Below are 25,139 nucleotides of genomic sequence, written 5' to 3'. Positions count from 1 at the left end.
CTAGCTCACAGCAACCTCACACTCCTGGGCTCAAGCAATCCTCCTGCCTCAGCCTCCCGAGTAGCTGGGACTACAGGCATGCGCCACCATGCCTGGCTAACTTTTTTCTATTTTTTAGTTGTTTGGCTAATTTCTTTCTATTTACGGTAGAGACGGGGGTCTCACTCTTGCTCAGACTGGTCTCGAACTCCTGATCTCGAATGATCCACCCGCCTCAGCCTCCCAGAGAGCTGGGATTGCAGGCGTGAGCCACCGCGCCCGGCCGAGATGTCTTCTTTTTTCTTGTGTTACTCTGTCGCTTGTGGTAGAGTATGTCCCTGAGTAGTTTCCCAAGAAAGGGTACAAAGGAAATAGACACTTTGATATTTGTGTACCTGAAAATGCCTTTCTCTCCCTGCATGTGTGAATGATACTTTGGTGGAAACAGAATTCTGAATTGGAAAGAGGTTTTCCTCAAAATATTGAAATCACAACTCTATTATTTTCTGTCTTAGTGCTGCTGTTGAGAAGTTCGATGCTTTCTCATTTAAAAGTGACCTTTTTTTTTTTCCTCTTTGGAGGCCATTAGGATGTTCCTAGGGTTTTGAATTTTCGTGATAATATGACCACTTAGGATTTTTTTGTTCTGCATTTATTGTTCTGGGCCCTTTCTGTATGGAATATCATATTCTTTGATTCTAAGAAACATTCTTATATTATTTCTTTGATAGTTCTTTCTTTCTGTTTTCTTTTTTATAGAACTCCTATTAGTTGAACCACCTGGGCTGAAGTATTTTCTAAGCCTCCTTTTTATTGTTTTCCTATTGTCCACATCTTTTTCTTTTTGTTTGACCTTTTGGGGAATTTCATCTACTGCTTCTTCCTTCCTATATAGCAGTTTTAAAAATTTCTGGTCTCACATTAATATTTTAATTTCTATGAGTTCTTTCTCATTGTCTGAATGTTCTTTTTTTTTAAGAAAAGCTTTTCTTGTTTTGTTGGTGCATTATTTTCTCTTATCCCTGGCTCTGAGAATGTTAATTATAGATTTATTTGATATTTTCTTCTCTTCCCTGTGTTTGCTCTGTTTTTTTCCAAGTCCTTTATTCATGTTTGTTTGCTTTAGTCTCCAGCTTTACATTAGAGGCTTTTCAAATGCCCAACCTCCTTTGGCTGTTACTCCATGCTTGAAAGTGAGGCATTAGGAACATTGTTTGGAAGGTTTATATGACTAAGAGGTTCGTTGTTGGGTGACCTGGCAGGGGCAGGGCAGGCTGGTGGGGATCGGCTGTTGGGGGAGGGACCTTGAAAGTTTTATATCGTAGGTTTTTCTCTTTAAGTGTTTAGTTACTCCATGGAGAAATCTTCCAATCTTGTACCTAGGAAGCATACTTCCCAGCCCACGTTCTTGTAACTGAGCAGAAGAATAGAGTGGCAGCTCATTATTTAAAATTGCAGAAGTTCACTGTTCACTTAGTGTGTATGGTCAGCATGGCACCCCCCCTCCCGTTGTCTGCTCAGCCCAGGCCTCCTTCCTCACTGCCACTATTTCTTCATAGAGAAAATCTCTAGCTTCTGATGGATGGAAGAGAGTTGCCTGCCTGGATATTTGGGGCAAAAGAGAGGGATCTAGGAATCTACCTGCTCCCCAAACAGAGTTTCAACAAAAAAAGTCTATTTATAGCCCCACATTCACTTTCACTTTCAGAGGTCCTAGACGTCTCTAATTCCTGGGGCCTTCTGAGATTCTATGGCAAGAACTGGCCTATTTCCTACCGCATAGGTATTGTTGTTTCAACTCTCTTTGCTTGATTAAGTCATTTAGCATTTGTGCATCTGCTTTCAGTCTTCCAAGAGTTTGCTGACATCTTTTTTCTGTAATCTTATCACCCTTTCTCTTTGTGCTTTGGGGTTTATATAATATATCATTTTATCCTTTTCAGGGGCATCTCAGGAGGAAGCAGAGATGGAATACATATCTAATCTACCTTGTTTAACCGAAGTGTTAGCTTTGATTTTTACCACCTACTCTTTGAAAACATTTTTAAATTGATAAACACATTGATAATTCTGATATTTAATTTGTATTTTTTCAGTACGATAAGTTACTGGGAAAAACAAAACAAAATAAAATAAAATAACTTCTTTTCCTTTTCCTTCCATCATCATTTCCTTCTCCTTCATCATTCCAATTGTATGAGGTTGTCTTAAACAGATAAAAGATGAACAAATAGTCAATAAGAGTTTTTAAGAGCAAAATTATTCTGGGCTGTCTGGACCAAAATCTCTGATGCAGGCAACTACAGAAACTCAAAGAAAATAACAAAATCAGATAATAGAACTGATAACATTGACTCACAATGCCTCAAGCATACATAACTCTTTTGCTTACATCTGACCAACCCTCCACTACCCATCATAAATTCCATGAAAAATAGCTCACTTTATTACACTTCAAAACTTTGTTGTCTTCACCTTCTGTTTAGCATCAATAAGTTGTCCGGTCTGTTGCAGCTTTATTTCTCTAGGTAGTAAACAAGTGACTACCCTGCTTATGACTTGAATTTTATCTCTAACCCATTTTGATATTTTTTAATACTATAAAGAACTGCTATCTTTTTGACCACATATTGGTATGAATGCAAGACTGTGTACTAACGTCAGTGGAAGCACAGAATTCTCAGTAAGAAAGTACAAGGAGTCATAATAACTAGTAGCAACAATGAAAATGCTAATCAAATGTTAACAGCATCTAGATGAATTTTTGCAGTTAACTTCTGTGGGTGTCTTGACTGTGAATGTCAGTTCTCTCTGTGGTTAGTGACATCAATTAATTGAAAATAAGATGCAAGAACATGAAGATGCTTGTTTTAACAAGTAAATGCAGCTTGGCCTGTGGTAGGTCTCACTTTGCAAATATTACATGGTCTTAAGAAGCCAGACAGAGAACAAGTTTAGACTCGAGGATAGCAAATGTCAATGAAGCTAAGGAGAATGTTTTGTGGTTTTTTTCTCCTCTCCGAGAAAATATTTTCCCACATATCTAGAAGTAAATCAGTGTAGGTTGGTCCAGTGATCCAACATTATTTTACTATCAGTTTTATTCAATACTTAAAATGTGCGTGGTGTAAATTCTCTGTTGGTCTCTTTTACTTCCAGGGATTCATTCAACAACTCAGGAAATCCAAAATTAATCAGCTTATCTACGCATCAAGCCTAATGTTCCTCTTAAATTCCTTAAGAGTTTTACCCTCTATGCAGTCACCCAAACTAAAAATTTTATTCATATTTCACTACCAAGCACAGGACCAATAATATTTCTCAAATAAATGAATGGATAGATTTTCCATGCTTTCCATTCCTCTGCCTCTATTTGATGCTTTAGTAAGTGCTATCTGCTCTACTTCAAAGTCTTCTCAGAGAATCCCCTTCTCTGGCTTGTACTGTTGCTGCTTTGGTACAGACCCACGAGCTTCCTAACTCTTATGTCTTGGCTGTCTAAACCATCTGCAGCACAGATTCCATTGTAATGCAACTTGATTAAAAATATTTAATTTCTCTCTTTTGTCTGCAAACCAAAATTCTAACTTTTCTTCCCGACTCTGCACAATTACGGAACTCTTCTCTTGCCACTTCTAACTTATTAACTGAACCTTCCTCTAAACCCACACTTTTCCATTTTTGATCCTACTGCATAATTGGTTGCCTCCATGCCTTTGATCCTATTGTTTCCCGTGCTGCAATGTTTCTGCCTTCTATTCTCTATCTAGCGTGCTGAATTCTGCTCACCCTTTAGTTCCTAATTTAAACATCTGCCAAGCCTGTAGTCCGAATTAATTTTTTACTTCTCAAAGCTTTCATGATACTCTCTCTTCCTACTTCTGCTCTAGCGCTCAACATAATCTAAGCTCATTTTAATAATCTGTTCATGCATCTCTCTCTCTTTGAAGTCCTAAAATGCTGTACCCCAAGCGCTTAGACAGTGCATAACCCACAATAAATGCTACAGAAAGTTTTCAAAATTGTCATTGAATTAAAGCCGTATATGTACATTATTATTGAGAAATATGCATATATTTCAGGAGTTAGAGAAAAACTATTGAATCAGAAAGTCTTTAGTATTGAGAAGAGGCTGAAAAATATTAAACCAATATGGTCCATGAGGTGATATGGCCTCATAGTTCATAAAAGGTCCCCTTTTCAGTAAAGAGAAGTTTACTGAAAACTGAGACTTTTACGAGAGAAGGACCCCCCGCCCAACCCCACAGCCGCCAGTCTTCGTGCTGGTCCTTTCCTTTTTCTTCGGATTCTTCGGACCGGAAGCAGCTTGGGCAGTCTTAAGGCTGGTGGCGTTCATTCTTTACGCTTCAACTCGCTGGGCTTGTTTCTCCCATCTCTTGCAGGAGCCCTCAGTGGAGTAGCTGCAAGAACCTCAGTGCTTACGATGAGACGACGCACCGCCCGTGGGAGGGAAGCGCCGGCTTCCTCGGGAAAGCTTCGTTTCATTCGGTACCTCTGGGGGGACAGGAGCCGCCCTGGAATGTGCTCACTGCCCTCTCCCTGTGGTGTGTGTTCTCCCTTCTTAAAGGAGGGAGACTGGGAGGAGGAAGCGGGCTCTGGCTTACCCCACACCCCCCCAAGTGCCGTGCTGCAGTTGCCCACGCGTGAAGTGCTGGTAGGGAGGCCGCGGTGAGAGTTGCTCTGTGTGGCTTTTAGTCACACAAGGCAAAGACTCCTCTAGTTCAAACAAAGCCGCTTTTCAGGTTTGCTTTCTTATAGTGAAAGGGCATTTTAGTTAATTAGTGGGAAATCATCAGAAAGGAAAGAGGCCAAGTCCCCATCTCCGTCTCTCTGTAGATTTACCATATAAGAAGGTAGTAATTATATTTAACCATTATATGGTAATTATATTACCATCGGTTAGATGGTAATAGGCCCTGCTCCGGCAGAGGAATCTTTTTCTTACAATTCTTTTTATAAAAACAATTATAAATATATACTAATTAGGGTGAATTAAAAAGACCCCATATGCAACCATATCCAACTTCAACAATTATTAATTTTTATAGCCAGTCTGATTTCATCTGAACCCCACCCCTGTACTCCCAGATTATTTAGAAGCAAATCAGACATCACATGATTTCATTCACAAGTATTTTTTTAAGTGTACAGGATTCTCGTTAGCAATATTGTTCAACCAGTATACCTTTGATTAATAAATTTCTCATCCTACCTGGAATCCATATTTTGTTGCCTCAAAACTCAAACAGTATTTGGGGCTGCCCTAGTGTACTGAATTTGTACAACTTACGTGGAGAGTTGGATTGTGTAAGCGGGCTCTATCCCTGTGATTAATCTCTTCTGTACACAATAGCACTCAGGGTGCAGGAACGCCCCTCCCTTGGTCACCTAGTAACTTTTCACTAGTCAACAACAAGCTGAATAAACTATTATGTTGTGGGAAAGTGCTTGGCTAGCTGATTTGGATCATCTCCTAGATTTTAGGAGAAATAACCATTGCCAAGTTTTAATTTGCTAAATCTTTAGGCTTTGCTGGCAGGAAAGAAGCATATCACTTTTGGAGCACAACATGGATACAGAGGATGTGGGCTCAGGTAAACTGGGCCAAATATTGAAGCAGATTTGGAGACAAAACCAGATGCTCATGCAGGCGCTCCTGGGGGATGGCCTTTGTGAGGGGGCTGGGGGGGCCACGTGGATGGCCACAGTGGTCTTCCTGGCTCAAGAGCTCACTAGGGCCCTTCACCAACTGCTGGAGCACACCACAGGCACCCTGCGCTCCACCTGCCAGCAGCTGCGTGTGCTGCTTGACAAGGACAATCAATGCATCTGGAGACAAGGCAAGTATTGTTTTAGTTTATTCTTTCTCTAAGAAACATTGATTCTGTGAGCACACAAACAAGGCTATGGTAGTGTCTCTGTCCACAAGGGACTAACAATATAACATGGGAGATGAGACAAATGCACAGCAGTGCAAGGGACATTGAGGCCAGTCCCATTAGAGATGTACAGATGAAGTGCTTTTGGTCTTCATAAGCAGACAAAATCCCATTTTTAGGTTTGGGAATAGGGAATTCTGCTAGAACAAATGTGGCATTTTAAATGAAGCTTAAAGAATGAATTGGATTTATGCAACAGAAAATTGGGAGTTTTGAGGTATTACTAACAGGATCCAAGACTTAGAAATAGGATATTATAGGCCGAGTTTGATGCAGAGCACACAGTTTTTCTATATCAGAACATAACCTTCTATCTCTAGAGTCATTTTAACTTGGACTTATTAGTTCAAAGTCACTGGGAAGACTGGAGTGGGTGGGATAGGGAATTGGATCTCCCCACACAGTGTGTGTGTGGTGGTGGGGGGGGGATTTCATGGGAATAGGCCCAGTTATGGATGCTGCAAAGTACAGTAAGGCAGGAAGAAGCTGGTATCTGATGGATATGATCTTAGGCAACAGTTACTTCAGATAAGAGTATGGGTGGCATCATGAAATCCAACTCTAAATAATATGGTAATGTAATGTCAAGGCAAGTGGGAGGAATCTGGGGTAGATAATATTAAGAAATCCAGTCTAGAAAGCAGATAGTAGGCATCAGGAAAATCTGTGCAAAGGCAGCATGACCCAGAAGCTACCAGCTGGAGCTCGTAACCAGGCCTCCATTCTCTGGAGAGAACTGAACATGGTCCTAGGCAACACATCGAGACAAATACCTATTCAGGAAAACAAGGACTCAGCTCCCAGAACAGAAGTCAAAAATAAGATAGAGTCTCAGGTATAAGGAAAAAAAAAAAAAAAAAGTTGTCAGAACTGGAGCCCAAAGACAAACCTGGACTAGTGAAAAATGATTTGGTGATGATTCTAAAAACTCTGGGCTGTGGGGCTTTCAATCACATATTCCTTAGCTCAGAATTGAATTGTAAAGATTGGAGAGGTGCTAAACCTGCAGGAAGTCATCGGGTGACCCCAGCTGTGAGGGAAGAGGGATGAACAAATAGGAGAATGATAAGAGGTGAAGAGGAAATGAGAGAGATTCTATCAGATCAGATCCTGATGCGGGTCTACACCAGAGTGAAGAGGCTTGATTTGATTCAGTCATCCTTGAGTAGCCACTGCAGGCTCCAGTCAGAGAATTGGCATGATCAGAGCTGTTCTTTAAAAGACTAATTTGAAAATTTCCAATGATCGCAAGCTTAGCAGGAGGAATAATGTAAACCTAATTCAATTATCATGGCAGCACATTACACCCCTCCCCCCAAAAAATATAGCATTTCCATCAGCAGGAATAATACAGCTATGGTGTTTCTGCTACCTAAGCCTCATCTGGGGTGTTCAGCTAATTTTTGGCCCAGCATTTTAAATGGATAATTGATAAACTGTAGTACATCCAGAGGCAAGGGAACAATTCTCAAAATCATACCAGATGAGAAGTGATTTAGGGGGATACTAACTTCAGTTCTTATTGAAGGGGTGTGTCGTGATATCTCTTTTTAAATATTCAAAGTATTTTCACGAGCAAGAGGGATTAGATTTACTCTTTGCTACTATGCTAAAAGTAGTTTGTTTCCAATTCCTAGCAGGGTTAAAAGAGTGACAGTTATACAAATGATTTCTCCTTCAGGAGTTTGGCTTAAACGCCCAGTAAGGGCCTTTGTAAGTTTCTAAGACTATCTTGCTGTATCTCATTAGATGTCACTGCAAAAACATAATTTGGTTTAGTTTTATATTTATTCTTTGTGTGTGTGTGTAGAAATCATTACTTTCATAGACTGCCTCATGAAAACAAATGAACATTTGGGGAGCACCGCTACACTTCTCAAGAAAGAAGAAAAGGAGATGTGTAATTTATGCGGCACGCGTGATGAATGTGTTCTACAGCAGACAATGTCCGCCATTCAAGATGCCACAGCAACAGACATTGCTGCAAGAAGGGAACTCAATGTCATAGAAACAGCTACTGTTTCTCCCAAAAATGGTGAGGAAAGTCATTACACAACCCAGGTCCAGTTAAGAGAAAATAAAACACATACGAGTTCAGAATTAGTGGTAAAAGAAAACAATACATCATTGAATGGAAATGTAATGGGGCAAGAAGAGTCACAGAACAAAACGTTCCCAGATAATGCAGAAAATGAAAGTGATAAACAAATCGAGCACATGACTGTTGAGAACATAAATGGCAACAAGGAAGAGATTCATGACATAATCCAGACAACAGAGAGGGAAATTGAAAAGACCTCAGAAAGCCAAAGAGAAGAGATTACCACATCCTCAGTAGCATGTGGTACCGCCAATAAATATGTAAATAGTCTTCTTCCCAATGATTCAGGGAATATAAAGCAACAGGATAACATAATGGAAAAGGAGTAAGTAAATGCAAAATGAAAAGTTTTTGTATATGCCTACTTATATGTGTGTTTCTGTACTTAGTACATGTCTTAGTCCATTCAGGCTGCTACAGCACAATACCATAAACTGGGCAGCTTTAAAACATTTGTTTCTCACAGTTGTGGAGGCTGGGAAGTCCAAGATTAAGACGTTGTCAGATTTGTCCGGTGAGAGCTTTCTTGCTATATTCTTACATGGGGGAAGGGCCTATTTTATGGAGGTATTAATCCCATTGAGGAAGGCTCCACCCTCATGACCTAATCCTCTCCCAAAACGCCTTTTCTCCTGATATCATCACCTTGGGGCTTAGGATTTCAGTATATAAATTTTGAGGAGACAGAAACCTTCAGACTATTGTAATATACATAATATTTGTACATGAATACAATTTTATATTTCCATTTCATACCTCCATAAGACATTGTAAATCGTTAATTCAGTTTAAATTACTCCTATAAAAATTTATATGGCTGCTATTACTAATATTGTTTGTTTCTTGTACCTTTAGGAAACAAACATCAAATATTTTTTAAAGGAGGAAGGAATTGAATGCATAAGAAAGTAGTTAAAGTGAACAATTGTCTAAAGCATGGACACTTCTAAACCACTACATTTTCAATTATAATAAGAAAAACTAGGAGGCTTCAGAGTGTTAAAAAATTAGGAGAGAATTTTTTAGCCTCAGATTTATTTCATTTATATTCCCAAGAAAATCATCATGTGTTTTGAACCTATGTCTGTAAAACCCTAGGGGCTCAGGGATAAGCTTCAGGAGGTGCTTAAAATTGAATGCGCATGTTTATACCCATTTTATTTCCTTGGAGATGGTCCAGTGCTATCATCAGATTCTCTATGTGCCCATGACTTCCAAAAAGTGAGAGACTGATAAATTTTGTAAATTATTTCCCCTATATAAGGAGGTAATAATTCCCTATTTGTCCAAATAAAATAAAATATTCACAGACCCTATTTTCCCAGGAAAGTATAACATCCTTAGAAGGTAATGGGTAATAGTGAAAAAAAAAAATCATTTATTTTGGGAGTCAGACAGACTCAAGTTTTATTTTCTGTTTTATTACATACGAGTTTTGTGACCCTGGGCAACTTGTTTTCTTTCTTAGCCTCATTTTTTTGTTTGTAGAAATAATAAGTACTTCCTGGGATTATTTGGTAAGGTCAAATGAGAAAATCATGTAAAGGGCCTGGCACTGTGCCTCTCTGCAGAGGTTCACACTCAGGTAAATGTTAGTATGTTAGTTTATTTCACCTTCAACAACCCTCACTTTCTCCACCTCCCACTCACTACCACCCTTCAATTACTTGCTTCTCTGCCATGGTATGTTGATGCTCTTTCAGATGTACAGTAACATTTCCAGAACAATGATTTTAGCCAAGCCATTTTGCTCACCATAACCGTAGTTATCTCATCTATAAAATGAAGAGGGTGGCCTAGTTTAGCTGTTATGTTCCTACAGGTCAGAGAATCTAAATAATTCTGTGATTGAGCATATTCAGTGCTTGAAAGGCCTCCATAATTTGTAAGAATTACTGCTCCTGCAAAACAACTACTAGTCAATATGCGGTTACCCGTTTCACTTGAGAAAAACATTGACATTTCATATTCTCACATTCAGAAATGACTCAAAGCATCAGTTAATGAGTCATTGCCTGAACCACTCCCTCTAACACCTCCTTTAGGTGTTTCCTGGTTAGTGATTTCCTCTTTGTGGCATCCAAACCGATTGTGCTTGGCTTGCATATTTAAGAAGACTACTCATTGCAATCTCTCAGCCTAGGAAGCCATCATGCCACATAAAAGATGTGTGTGATAAACAAAACTCATGCAGAATCTGTTGAATCCCCCCTGGACAGCTTTCTGAAAGAAGCCTATCTCTTCTAGTGTTGTTGTCCTAGTCTATATGTGAAGGGGAAACGATGTAATTACAATCATGTGTCACTTAATGACAGAGATACATTCTGAGAAATGCATGGCTAGGTGATTTTGTCATTGTGCAAACATCATAGAGTGTACTTACACAAAGCTAGATGGTATAGCCTACTGTGTACCTAGGCTATATGATATAGTCTATTGCTTCTAGGTTACAAACCTGTATACCATTTTACTTCACTGAATACTATAGGCAATTGTAACACAATAGTATTTCTGTATCTAAACATATCTAAACATAGAAAAGGTACAATAAAAATACGATATTATGATCTTATAGGACCACCATTGTATATGTGATCCATCAATGACTGAGAAGTCATTATGTTGTGCATGACTGTATTTTTTTTTTTAGTGGTTGGACTAGAATCTAATTGATTAGGGCTGGAGGGGGAGGGGATGGAACCATTTACAGGTCTTCTGATCTACTTCATCTGCCACTTGGGTAATATACCTGCCGGAAGAAGAGTGTGTTGAGATGGTTTCCAAGGCACAGAGGGGAGTCACCACATCCTCTATTAAACAATGTCTCATATTTTCTGAATTCCCATCATTGCGATCCCCAGAGAATACTCAAGCAGACCAATGTGCTGGGTAATCTTCTATTCCTTCCAACTTTATGAGTTCAGAATTGCAAATATAAATAAATGACCCTCTGTGCAATTTCAACATTGTTTTTTAGATTTCTGTGTTAAAGTGCACTTTAAAATTCTACTTACCATTAACTGAAAAACATCTAAAGTCTAATTAGTCTAGAACTAGACATTAATGATATGTAATATATAGACACTCTTATTTCTCTTCAACATTGCCTGTATTTCAGTCATTTCACTGGTATAAATGAGAAGTAGCAAGATGAAGAGAAACTCAAGATGATAATTTTAATCCAACATTTACTGAGCACCTATCTTATGCCAACCCATTATTATAAGAAATTTAAATATTTTATCTCATTCAATCTTCACACTATTATGGGTTAGATATTCATTTTAATTTGTAATGGATAAAGTAACCAGTACTTTCAAATGATTTGAGGGAGTATGATATGACACTTGAGAGTTTGGGCTTTCACATTAAAGATGGATGGAGCCAATTATTGCTTCTAAAACTTACCATCTGTGGGATCTTTAAAATCAAGTTAAATTTTCTAGACCTCAGTTTTCTTGTCTGTAAAATGGTGATGACAGCAGTACCTGCCTGATACAATAATTGTAAAGATTAAATAAAATAATGTGTAGCCTAACACCTAGTCCATAGAAAGCACTAAAATATTAGCTATTTTAATAACAATTATTAATGTGTAAGGCCAAAGAAATTGTACATGACTAATCTGAAATTTGAATTTGGATTTATAAGACTATAAAAATCCTTGGCAAATAAGATTTTTGATTGATCCTTTTGAGAATTGCAAATAATGTGGTCCAAATTACTATGATTAATCATAAATTCACAGTTCTTTTGTACTTTTCTCAGTTTTTCTAAAACAATCTAGTAATCATCATCATTTGATCATTTGTTTAGACAATTCCAGTACCTCGTAGATGATTACTCTCTCTCCTCTCAGTTGAGGAAACTATTCAGGTATTTAGTAGTTGGTTTATCAAGAATCTTCAGTAATCCCAGATTCTTATTGTGGAGTGAGTAAAACTAAGGAATGAACCAAATCACTTGAGTAATGATAGTAATCACAACAATAGTTAATATAGTTAACATATATAACACCTCTGTGTGCCAGCCATAGCCCTAATTGCTTAATATATAACAGTCCATTTAATTCACACAACTTTCCTAGGAGACAGGTATTATTTTATCACCATTTTACAGTAGAAGAAATTGAAGCAAAAAAAGGTTATAGGATCAACAAGTGGGAGAACTAGGATTCACATTCAAACCCTAGCTCTGGAGTTTGTGCCCCTCTGCATTTAGCTACAAAGCATATAAATCAAATAATTGGAAGAATGACATTCTTTTTGTTTCCCGTGCAGGTACCTTGATGCGCTGAGTGATGCTACTGACCCCCAAGTGTCTTGTTATATTACAGCACCATTATATGTTCTACAGCAACTAAAATGCCAGATAATTAATAGCATGAGTTCTTTAATAATGAGTGATTATGAAGAGTTGGTCAGCAATGTCATCACTATTGAATGTTCAGATAGGGAAAAGAAAATTCCATTTCCAATATGCATTGCAATTCCATTTACTGCACATTATAGGGGAAATTACAGAGACATCATGGTGAAAGTGTGTGACGTGAACCTTCAATCAAGTTACTTAAACCCAAATTCATTGGAAGGAATGAGAGGAAGTTATAAGGTTGGTAAATACTTGGCTCCTCTTCTGAATATTACTCAGGCTAACAGATTGTAGTATAGATATAATTGCTCCACTGGTAACAAATGGAAGGGTTGATAGATTTGTGCCAGTGCGTTCACACTTTGTTGCTATCCACAGGGCAGAAATGATTGGCCAAATTTAGGAATAGACAACTTGGGTCTAGGACCTAGCAAATGTTATTTTTTCACCTGGGAAACAAAACCAACATCATAGCTTCATTAGCTAAATTATAAAGACTAGCTTTAGATCAACATTTCTAATGTGGTGGACTCCTGTTTAAATTAAGACTGTTAGAATTGTCAGATGATAGCAGCTTTATTTTTTATAACTTATGAGTTGGGAAAATATGTACAAATAAAGAATAATTGTGTGTGTATGCCTTGAGATATCATAATAATTAGGTCTATAAGTGGAATTTAGTCTGTGCATGGAAGATTGTGTACGTGGTAGTTAGGATGCGGGTTGTGAATGAAGATTGGTTAGGTTTGAAATCTGGTTGAAATCTCTCTTTTCTGAGTTTCAAATAAGGTTATATAGTTGAATATGAAAGTTAAGCCTCTTCTAATTACTCACTCCAATTAATGCAACTAATACATTTTATATTTAGTGGGTAAAAAGAAAATAAAATTTTAGGACAGCCCCCCACCCCCAAACTCCTTACACAAAAGAGAATGTAAAGGCCTCAGGTACTCGCGAGGAACTGGCCCCACAGATCATTCATTAAGGACATTCCTGCTGGTCTCACAGAAGCAAGGACTTGCAAATTGTAGCTTTAGGTCTGCAGGCTATGTGTAGCTCCTAAAACCTAAAATCTGTCCTGATTTCACACTATTAATGAATTACAAGTTTATCTTTATAGGCACAGAACAGAGACAAGACAGGATAAAACATTCTTTGACCAACCCAGGGACAGCTGCATAATTTATGCTTCCTTCACTCCTTTTTCTCTTCTAATATTGGCCTTGTTCTTATGTAAAATGTAGATTTTCCTGGGAATCACAAGAATGTAAGCATTTTGTCCCTCTGCCCTTTTCTTCTTTCTGTATGCCTTCAAATGCTGAAACTTCCAAATTCCCCTCCGAAAAATACCCACAGCTTTGTCTGTGGTTTGTGTTTTTTCCAAGCATGTCCTCAATTTTGGCTTAAGAAACCTCCATTGACTGAGATATTTTCCTCAGTCACACAGTTGGGATGGGAAGTCTCAGAAGCATACAGTAGTCTGCACAGCACTGCCCTTGACTGGGGCTTTTAATCTTAGCCAGTCTGTGTGACTGTCACAATAAAAGCAAAAACTGCTCATGGCATACATACTTTTCATGAAATTGGTTTGAAAGATGTTTAGTAAATGGATAATCAAAGCAAAAGAAAAAAAGATAAAAGAATGATTGTCTATTATAAAAAGTAAAGGCATAAACTTTTCTCTTTATCGTATTCTACTGGGAGTCATCCCTAATTTTCACTCAAGAAAATTTAAACTCTGGATTCCTTCCAAATTGTTATGTGGATCATATGACATTTAGAAATTCTAATTCTTAAAACCTTATTTGGTTTCTTAGTATCTGCCAAATGTGGTCTAAATGCACAGCAACCACCACTGGTTTCTGGAAGATTTTTCACCATTTTCCCTCCGGCCAATTAAGAATATTCACCATAACCTGAATTTTCCCAACCAGGGATTCATGCAGCAATATTGTGAAATCTCTTCCTTGGTCAGCTTTCAAATGATAATTTTCCCTTGTGATTGTCCCCGAAATGTCTGCATGTGTGTGTGCATGATCACCCACTCGTGTATGTGTATGTGTGTGATCACTCACTCGCGTGTATGTGCGTGATCACCCACTCGTGTGTGTGTGTGTGTGTGTGTGTGCGTGATCACCCACTCGTGTGTGTGTGTGTGCATGATCACCCACTCACGCTGGGGTGGGCGCAGGCTGCTGTTTTGGGAAGCACGAATAGACCAGATTACTTCCAAGTCGGCCTCCTCAATTTAAGCTTCGGTGATTATATGTAGATCATTTTGTTTTCATTTATGTGCTCAGTTCCCTTTTGTGCAATAAAAAGCTTGGATGTGTGCCTGCATATGCATTACAAATTTGAATGTCACTGTGTAAAAAAGAAACACAAATGTGTCTCTTTGCAGTCATCTACACCCATTGCATGGAGGAAAGAAATACATAAAATGACTTTATTTTGGGAGCCTAAGAGATTATCAGAAGAGAGAATTTGCTGACAGTATAGGTGCTATAGCGTTTCAGTAAACTACCCAAACAATGAAATGCTAGTCCTTAGAATTCCCTACAACGGTACTGAATTGTTCTGGATAAAGGTCAATACTCAAAATCCATTCTAGCTAAAAGAGGTTAGGATTCCAGAAGCAATTAATATTTGTGAAAACAATGAATATCATTGCCTAGTATATGAGGGCTGTCCAGAAAGTATCCGGCCGTGTACTATGTTCTTGTTGTATTTACAATGTCTGGATACTTTCCAGACAGCCCATGCACATGTACATTTTTGGAGGGGATTTAATTTAAATTTCAAAATATTTTCTTTCTCTGTTTTCTACCATGGAGTCCAAATTTGAGAAGCTCTTAATTATCTACTTACGCATCATCTCATGAAAGGACCATTTATTTTAGGTTAATGGAATGATTCCAAATTATGGATGATTACATGGGTGGTTTATAGATTTTTTTCACAGTCTTCAGAGTATATACACCATGGACTTTTCAGACAGTGCTGTAGCTTGTTTTGATGTCCTTTAATCCATACAGGGGAGCTGTGCTACAGTGAAAGTTTACAAGTTGGGCATCTTTTCTGTTGTGTCTTCTTTAAAGAAGGAGTCCTTCACGGTAACTAAGAAAGGCCTCACTCTTAAGTCGAACATGGATTCCAGAATATCCTTAAATTACCCTCCAGGAGTCTTCAGCTCACCGGTGCTTGTACAACTAAAGGTAAACATTAAAAATTGGTGAGTTCCTTCTCACAGATTTTGTGGGTCATCAAGCATGGTCCTAAAGAATAAAGAGGATACTGGTATTTAATATAACTATAAGTGGGTTCTTCCATTGTACTTGTAGTGTCCTAACATATAGTGATATCAGGGAGATTGTGATGATTTTGAGCATATTAAGTCTCATTCCAAAATAAATCTTCACTTTATTTGAAAGTTTTTCCCGGTTAGTCTTTCATGTTGCTTTGTTTGTAATATTTATTGACAAAAACCTTTGTTGAGTATCTATGAATGAATTGATGAAAGATTTTCATGTGAAAAAATGGCTAAAAAAGGATAATCAATTAAAATATTTATTGCTATGAATATTTGGTTATAATTAATTATGAAACATTAGCCATTTTTTGGGAATAAGGATTTAATATGAAGTCTACCCAGAAAATATCCAGCCATTGTCAATATAGCGAGAACATATTACATGGCTGGATACTTTCCAGACAGACTTCATGTACACAAACACTATCGCAAAGTTGTATGGTGTGTCAACGTATATTTTAGAAGATTTATTTCCTCAAATAATATTCTCTGTCTTTCTGGCCTCAACCCTCTCCCAGGCACTCCTCTCTCTTTCTCCCAGTTGTTACCGTAAGTGGTATGTGAAGAAGAAAAATTAGGGAAAAACGTATAATAAATATCTTGTAATAAATATTTTCTATAAACTTTGAAATGTTGGCATTATGTTAGCTATTTTTTATTATTAACCATTCTTATGTGAAAGAAAACACTTAAGTAAATATTCTTGTTTTACTATTTCTAAAGATCTTTTTATCTAACATTAGTTGTAATTAGAAATTATATAAAGTGTCTATTTTGTTTTTTAGGTCATTTTGGTGCCTACAATTAAGAGTGTTTCTCAGCTATTTATAACATAAGACAAGGAACCCAGATTTCAGAAAGACTTTGTCAAAAGAGACTCAAATGTTGTATCTTTTATAAATTATATTTATTTTATAAAATACAGTGTTGATTCCAGCTAACGACGTATAGAGAAATCTACACTCTGTAAAATTTTCAGAAAATTGGATTAGAAATGTGCTGATACCTTGCATCTTTTGCTATTAAAATATAAGCAAATATATATTTTTTCTTTGTTTAGATCCAACCAGTTGACCCATCTCTGGTGGCATATTTAAAAACACAGCAAGATACTTCCTACTCTGTACTATCCACAAGCCCTCTGATTCATGTTCAGCACCCATCAACTCATCCTTTTCAGAAGCCAGTCACTGTATTCCTACCTTGTTCTCCACATCCTGATAAGAAGAATCTTGCGTCTGAGATAGAGCATAAAAGAACAGCTCGTGCCACAACAAACAGGATCACACCTTCGTATTTCAACTGGTGAGTCAGATCCTAATTGCAAACTGACCTAATGGTACACAAATAAACTTACATGATTAAAAATCACAATCAAATGTCATATATTTAAATATCAATATTAAAATACCGTGAAATATTTTTAATCCAGAAATATTGTGTATCCATGAAAGGTAACGATTCTAGTTGTAATGGGGCCCAAAGTGTGCTATGTGTTAGCAATGAGTTGATGTGAAAAAAGTAAAATTAACTCTTCCTTTCAAAGAACTTAAAATATGGTTAATTACAAAAGTGTGGTACGGTGATTTTAATTTCTATATTTAAAAGTGTTCTATTAATTCAGGAAAAAGATTAACTTTACCTTTTACAAAACAAACTACATTTGAATTTAATAGGTGGATTCCTCCTCCCAATTTTTATAATTAAACAAAATCCCCACCAATAAGACAGATATACATACTAAGCCAGCAGCCAGAAATGAAATCAGAAATGGCATGCTAACAACAAATAGGCTACACTGCATGATAGTAGTCCTGATCTTAATTCTTACCCTTTAATATTTATCTTTTTTTTCCTAATAGAAAAAGTAGAAGGGAGCTTTCTATTCTTTAGTTCTGAAGAGTATATCTTAAGGATTTTTCTTATTAGTGAGAACTCTAGAGTTCTAGGTCGCAAAATCCTTCATTGCGACCTATTAATATCTTACACACTTGGAATGACTATTACCAGGCCCTTCCTCCTACTTGGGAAATGGTGGCAATATAGCGACTATTTATAAATAGCTTTGAAATAGCTCATATCAATGAGAAAAGACCATCGAAAATAACTAGCACATATTGACAGTTTCACAAGTGCCAGCCAGTATTCTAAATTCCTTACCTCTAGTAACTTAATTATTCCACACAATAAACCTATGATGGAGCTACCGTTGATGTCCCCACAAGCAGGAATGTACCTTCACTTTCATCAAGGTATCTCCATGTTTTTTAAATACATTATCTCACCAGTTATGACAATATTCCTGTGAGACTATTAAATGTCTCATTTTGTATTTGTTTTTATTAATACCTGTATTATACCTCTTATGACACTGGACTATGTTTCTTTCTTTTTAGCATCTTTCATTGTTGCTGCCTTGAGTTCCTTGTGGACAAAATTTGTGTTTTATTTCTCTGGAATTTCTTGTAAATAACTTTATTATGTGCAGTGAAAAATCAGAAGAGAGAGAAACAATGTCAGACAAATAATTGAAACAATAACAACTATTATTTGAGGGGCTACTATGTGCCAGGTTCGTTACGTGTATTACCTCATCCAGTAGCGACAGGAGCATGTTGGACTGTGGCTGTGAGAAGAAATTAAGCTTTTCCTGGAGTTATACAAGTGAGAAAGAACATAGAAAACCAGACATGACCCAGTTATATGTGCTTTTGCTACCAAAATTAAATATATGTAATATACAGCCGTACATCATTTAACGATGGGGATACATTCTGAGAAATGTGTCATCAGGCGATTTTGTCGTTGTGAACGTTACAGAGTGCGTCCACACAGACCTAGACGGTGCAGCCTGCTACACACCCGGGCTGCGTGGTACAGCCTGTGGCTCCCGGGCTGCACACCTGCACAGCATGTCACTGTACTGAACACTGCAGGCAATTGGAGCGCAACGGTATCTGTGTATCTAAACATATCTAAACAAAGACGAAGTACAATAAAAATACAGTGTTATAATCTTACGGGGCCACTGGCGCATATGTGGTCAGTCGTTGACTGAAACACTGTTATGCGGACGTGACTGTGGCGGTTTGGCTGATCCATGTCCTGTATGTCGTAGTGATATAAGACCAACAGCCAGAAATACTCAGGAGTTTCCAATTTAAAATGTAGCAGCCTAGTAGAGTAAGACTTATTCTAGCCCAAACACCCCTTAAAATACCTATACTTATATTTTTTTAAAAAGATGAGAAGTTAAACAACCCTAACGATGGATTCTGTCTGGTAAACTGTTGCTAGAATCCAGTAAGTATTTCTACTGTCTGGAGGGTGGATGGCAAAGAATTAATAAAAAGAATTTGTGGCTGACATCGTAAAACAAAGCAGCTGCATTGGCCTAAGAGATGGTTAAAAAAAAACCCAGTTTGCCTGTCCCCTATTGTTTGATCTCCTAGTCTATCTATATCGATGAGAATATAAGTCTCTCTCTGTAATACACGAATATCATTTTAAAGTGATTAGATCACTGTCCCTTTGCCTCTCCTTTGCTATGTTTCTACATCTCTCAGAAACAGCAGGGTAGACTAGAGAAATGGGAAGCAGTATGATGAATTGCCGGGAGTGAAATTCCCACAAGCAGGCACGAAGGCGGAGGGAAGGGCGCCCTGCGAGGGGCACGTTTTCACGCATTCAGTCTGCTCAAGGCGTTGGAAATCCAGTTAGCACAGGTGAGGAGGAGGTCACACCTCAGTCCGAGGAACTATACTCAGTCAAATGGCTGGACACTGAACGTTGCATCCGATATCGTGCACTTGGATCCGCCCCTCGGATCTGAGAAAGAGATCCCAATGGCCACCAAGCTGAAAATGGTGCATAAGCCTCCGTTAAAGGGTAAGGAAAAACCAAAATCCTACGTGGTATTCTAAGAAAAAAGAAATTGCTACCAAGATTACAAAAGAAGAACAAAAACAACAAAAAACAAATGTGTAGAAATACAGAAAGAGAGTATCATCCTGACATTGCACAGTAATTTGAATAATGAGAATTACAGTTACCTGGAGAATATTACGGAAACCTATTTTGTATGTTTAGTAGTATCCAGTAAGCATAATTTCAGGAAAGCAGAAAGCCATCTTTCCTAGGTTAGACTAGGAAATGATGAAAGGACAGCAGGATAAGATATACAGATAACAAGCTGAGATGAAAAGGGACCAAGATATGATAAGGAATCATTTCAAAGTGATGTAACCTCATAATTATAGGTACCATTGAGGAAAAGACCAAGTAATCCTAAAAGATGCAATAATCAAAGGCATAATTGAATTTAATTTTTGATGTTGATTAAAACCTTGAGTTAGAAAGTGCTGATTGATTACTAGACAAAATTTATGAAAAAGACCCATACTAAGACATAACATGGCAAATTGAAAGGTAGGTTTAAATAAAACATAATTCCACAAGCATTCATTCCACAGAAATAGATTGAGTAAACAGAAATAAAATCAGTCTGGCCTCAGTCTTACTCTTTGTAGCACTAATATCACGGGAAAAAAATGGACCCAAAACTTCAAGGTTCTGAAAGGACAAAGTTGTGGATTTAGGGTTTTCGCCCAAAAAAGATGTCATTTTGTTTTTGTTATTGTTTTTCTTTTTTTAAATACAAGGGCTCACAAAATGTAAAATTTCGTGTTTTTAACAAAACAAATAGGTATGTATATAAAATTAATAGGCTGACTTAATAAAATAAAATTCAAAATACAAAAAATGGGAAAGCATTATTCTTATTTTTAAATAAGTATTGAGCATATTGAGCAAAATCTAGTACTGAGCATAAACAATATAAAAGAAAAAAAGAAAAAATTACAAAAGTAAAAGTTCACATGGCAGAGAGATAACAGAAAGAAAACAAATTAAAAAAAAATTCCAGCATGGTGACATGATTCTATTTTTAAGAGAAAGCTAAAGCAAGATAATATAAATAAAATTATCAGTTATGACAATAAATATAAATGGGTTAAACATAATTTATACTGTTGTCCATATTTCTTAATCTTTCCTTGATATTTTTTAATACTTTATATGTTGCATGCAGGGTGATTTCCTTAGATTTATTATACATATTAGTTTTCTCATCAGTTGTTTAAATTATTCATTTCAATCACTAATTTCCATTGCTAAAAGGCTATTGTTATATATAATCTTTCTTTTTTTCAAGCTGCTATGTTTTTTTCATTATGATTTATACAATTGACCTTTGAACAACATGGGGGTTGGGGTGCTGAGCCCCTGCATAGGTGAAAATAAGCATATAACTTTGGACACCCCCAAAGCTTAACTACTAATAGCCTACTCTTGACCTGAAGCCTTATCAACAACGTAAACAGTCGAGTAACATATTTTATATGTTTTATGCTGTATTCTTACAATACAGTAAGCTAGAAAAAGAAAATGTTATTAAGAAAATCATAAGAAAGAGAAAATATATTTACTATTCATTAAGTGGAAGTGGATCATCAAGCAGGTGTTCATCCTTGTGGTCTTCACCTTGGGTAGGCTGAGGAGGAGAGGGAAGAGGAGGAGGATGGTCTTGTTGTTTCAGAAGTGGCAGAGGGGGAAGGAAATTTGTGTGTAAGTGGACCTGTGAAGTTCAAACCTGTGTTATTCAAGAGTCAACTGTATTTCTCCCTTTATTCCTTGACTTATTCTATGGTCTCATTCAGATCACTTTATCATCTATCTATTAACATGGTGTTTACTGTTATACTATCTACCTATGAGCATAGTGTTATTCTGTAGACTACCTTTAATACTAATTCTATTCTGATGCAATTACCCTTGAACATTCATTTCCAAGTATTGATTGTAATTTTTGATCGGATACAAACACCAGCTCTTCTTTCCCTCTCTTCTCCAACCCAAAGCAATTTTTTGTGCTTCTTTGCTACTTTCTTGAGTCAATGGGAAAAGGGGTTTTTGTTCTTGGGAAAGCTATTTCCCACTTTCATGGCCAGTGATGCCCTTCTGAGATTTCAGCTTTATGAGTTTCAGCTCCCTCTTTGTGCATCTGGAGGGTGTAGTTAATGTCTGGGAATAGATATTAAACTGCAGCCTCCAGCACCTGTCGTGTGTGCACGGTTGGGCTTGGGGACAAGAGGCTGACAGGGGAAAGCATACCCATGGAATCAGTTTCTGAAGTTCCCTAGGGAGGGAGAATCCTTGCGTTTTAAGATCCTTGATTCTCAGATCGAGGGGATTTTCATTTCTGTTTTTGAGTTCATATAATGTGTGTGTGTAATATTTTGTCCAGAATTCCTATGGAGCGGGAAGATGGCTATTTGTCATCAGTTAAATTGGCCAAGCAAGAAATTTTCATTTCTTTGCTTTTGTACATAATTTCTCTGCTAGGAAATCCTTTTCCTATCACATTTAGCTGAAGGAGTCTTGCTCATTCTGTAAGTGGAAGTTCAGTTCTTTTCTTCACTGTCAAGACATCCTAAGATTTCCAGGAGAAACTGAGTGTTCTTCCCTTTGTGCTAGCACCATTTTTTGCAAATGTCCTATATTATACTGTAGAAATAATATATAGTCCCTTTTCCGTTTTTCATTACTTAGCACATTTGCAGCATAGTGGGTGCTCAAAAAATTAGGTAAATTAAGTGAAGTAATGAGTAAACTTGTGGAAGTGTAAGTTATATTACCAATTCATCTAAATTTTTGACAGTGCTAAATTGATATATTATAATGCACTCTGTTCTTATTAGAGCCAGAGTGGTAGATACATTTTTTCCATCTAGTAGAGCATAAAACCAGCCAACGAGAACCTGTCTCAACTGTTTATTTAACATTCTTTCATCAGAGAGTGAAAGCCAGCTGAGCATTTTCTATGGAAACCAAAACATAATGAAGCAATCCTTTCCTCAGAATGAAAAAGATAACTATTCAAAGTCAAAGCATAGACTGAATCCTCAGAATGAAGGTCTGTAATGCATTCCATTCCTTCATGTCTGAATGATTTCTACGGAAAAGATGAGAGTCATTTAATTATGAGCCAGAAAATATTTCTCAATAGCAATATAAGGGCAAAAATAATTTATTAAATAGAAACATATTCCATCTTATGCAAGAAATAGTTTAGAGAGTTAGATGGGAAATTTTTTTTTTGTCCATGAAAAATGACATTTCCTACATACTTCTATTGTTTTTAAGATTATCTTGTTCAAATGTAAAATGTGAGTCATACCTGAGAATATTTGTAAAATACATGTAAGTCATATTGCATAATAAAATGGACAATTAGCAAAGCTATTACAATACTTAAGAAATGTGAACATTATCAATCATATTATGTATCCATTATTTACGCCACCCATATCCTATCCCCTTTCTCCCCACCATAATTCTCATGCCCACCAAAGTTTACCACTATTCTGAAATTTTCAATCACCTTTCTTTTGCTTTTGTTTATTTTTTTGTTTGATTGCATATATTTGTACTGATCCCTATACAATGCCTTCTTGTTCTGTAGCCCTCTATAGGTTAAGGCTGAATCACAGAGCTGGCTGGCTGTGGTTCATTTGGGGGCAGTACGAGACAAGGGCATGAATACTAGGAGCATAGTCCACTGCAGGTCATCTTTGGAGACTACCTCCGACATCTGGCATAAGATTCTAGGTTGACAATGTTTTTTTTCTTATCTCTTTGGGGATATTATACCACTCTTTGTGGATTTCATTATTAATGTGAAGAATGCAATAAATATAATTTTCGTAACTTTGTGGGTGAACTGCTTCATCCTGCCAGCTGTTTTTTTTTTTTGTTTTGTTTTGTTTTTTTTTAGAGAGCAAAAGGTGTTTTTATTCATTTATTTTTGTAGATTTTTCTACTTTCCAAAACAATTGTGGCCTTTCACAGGAATCAATAAAACATGAGAAAAATATCACAACATATATAATAATAAAAGGGGAAATTAAGAAATAAAGGTAAAGCCCAAAGCAAATCTGCCAGCTGATTTTAAGAACTTCTGTTTATAGTTGGTGTCCTGCAGTTATTAATGATGTATCTAGATGTGAATTTTTAAAATATTTTCTGAATATAGTATATTGTGCTTCCTGAATAAATGGATTTATGTATTTTCAGATTTCTGAGAAATTCTCATGTTTTCAAATTAAATATTGGCTCTTCTCCATTTTATCCACTCTGTCCTTCTGAGTTTGCAGTTAGATGTATAAAAACTGCCTCTTTCTAAATTCCACATTCCTTTACTTCTATTTTCCATCTCCCTGTCTCTGTGTGCTATATTCTGTGCAATTTCTTTGCATTCTAGTTGAAAATGTCAAAAATTTTGTATACTTTAAAAATCTACTTTTAATGTATTATTTGTTATTGTTTTCAACAATTATATTTTTTATTTCTTGAAGTTCAATTTGGTCCTTATTTAAATCTCCCTAATTATTCTTGATAGTCTCTTGCTGCCTGCTTATTTTTTGTGATACTGTCTTTTATTTTATCCAATGTTTCATGTATAGTTGTTTTCATCCTGTATTTATTAATTCCAATATCTGCAGTCCTTGGAGTGTTTGTATCCATTGCCTATTGCTTCCGTTGGCCCTCATCGATGATGTTTACCTCCTAATTTGGGAACTTTCGTTTGTGAGCATGCATATGTGGAATTTCTTCAGGCGTAAAATAGAATTGCTTTCCTCAAGATGGCATTTGTTTCTGCTTCTGCTGAGAACCAGCTGCTGCTCCGCTGGGACTACGTGAGCCTCCATGAGAGCCTTGGTGACGCACTCAAGTTCACCTTTCCCATGTGGTGGTAATCCCAAGGATCGGCAGCTTCGCGTTCTGCTCACTTGATTATTGCCTACAGTTTCGTACTCCTGCATCTAAATCACTGAAAGGGCCTTTGCTCTCTTAGTAATTCCATCATTCCTGTCCGATTGTCCTGTCAGCTGCAACCCTGACACATTATTCTGGAGAGGAGTTTGGGAAATTCTTTAAAAATTTCCCCTATTTATGCAAGCCAAAAAAATAGGTATAAAAAGCATGTTTGTCATGATCTAGTTGTTTTGCATTAGGGACAGAGGAACTTCAGATTATTTATTCTCAATTTGTTATTTATAATTCTGTGTTTTGTGTGTTAAATTTATAATATTTTAGGGATTCAACCTAAGAAAGAAATGTGTTTTGTGTATTAAATTTATAATATCTTACAGAGTCAACCTAAGAAAGAAATGGTAGTTTTATAGATCGTAAAGTCACACATGCTGTATTTTCCAGTCAGTACTACATTGTCAACACAAGCAAATCTCATTTAATAGAGTAAAATGGTTTCAGTGAAACATTGAAGCAAATGCTTACTGAGCACATAAGATTTTTCTCATTTGTTAAGCTTGAAGATAGTGTACTAAAAATGTTCTAA

The 25,139-nt window shown here is 36.8% G+C and overlaps 1 protein-coding gene across 2 annotated transcripts in view; it reads left to right on the top strand.

The window, feature by feature from the left end:
* Positions 1-5,424: 5,424 nt before the first annotated feature.
* The window catches only part of DTHD1 (death domain containing 1), a 58,979-nt gene continuing 39,264 nt past the window's right edge, over positions 5,425-25,139 (top strand). Inside the window, exons 1-4 of one of the 2 annotated variants that reach the window (XM_012644480.1) lie at positions 5,425-5,840; positions 12,321-12,651; positions 15,447-15,626; positions 16,782-17,026. In XM_012644480.1, the coding sequence (XP_012499934.1) occupies positions 5,824-5,840; positions 12,321-12,651; positions 15,447-15,626; positions 16,782-17,026 (773 nt within the window). In that variant the 5' untranslated portion in view covers positions 5,425-5,823. Of the gene's footprint in view, positions 5,841-7,801; positions 8,366-12,320; positions 12,652-15,446; positions 15,627-16,781; positions 17,027-25,139 lie in introns of those variants that run through there. The other variant, XM_012644479.1, reaches the window with a different exon arrangement.

The sequence above is a fragment of the Propithecus coquereli genome, unplaced genomic scaffold (assembly GCF_000956105.1).
Source record: "Propithecus coquereli isolate 6110/MARCELLA unplaced genomic scaffold, Pcoq_1.0 Scaffold213, whole genome shotgun sequence".
NCBI classification, from domain to species: domain Eukaryota; kingdom Metazoa; phylum Chordata; class Mammalia; order Primates; family Indriidae; genus Propithecus; species Propithecus coquereli.
This window is presented reverse-complemented; position numbering and strand designations above follow the sequence as displayed.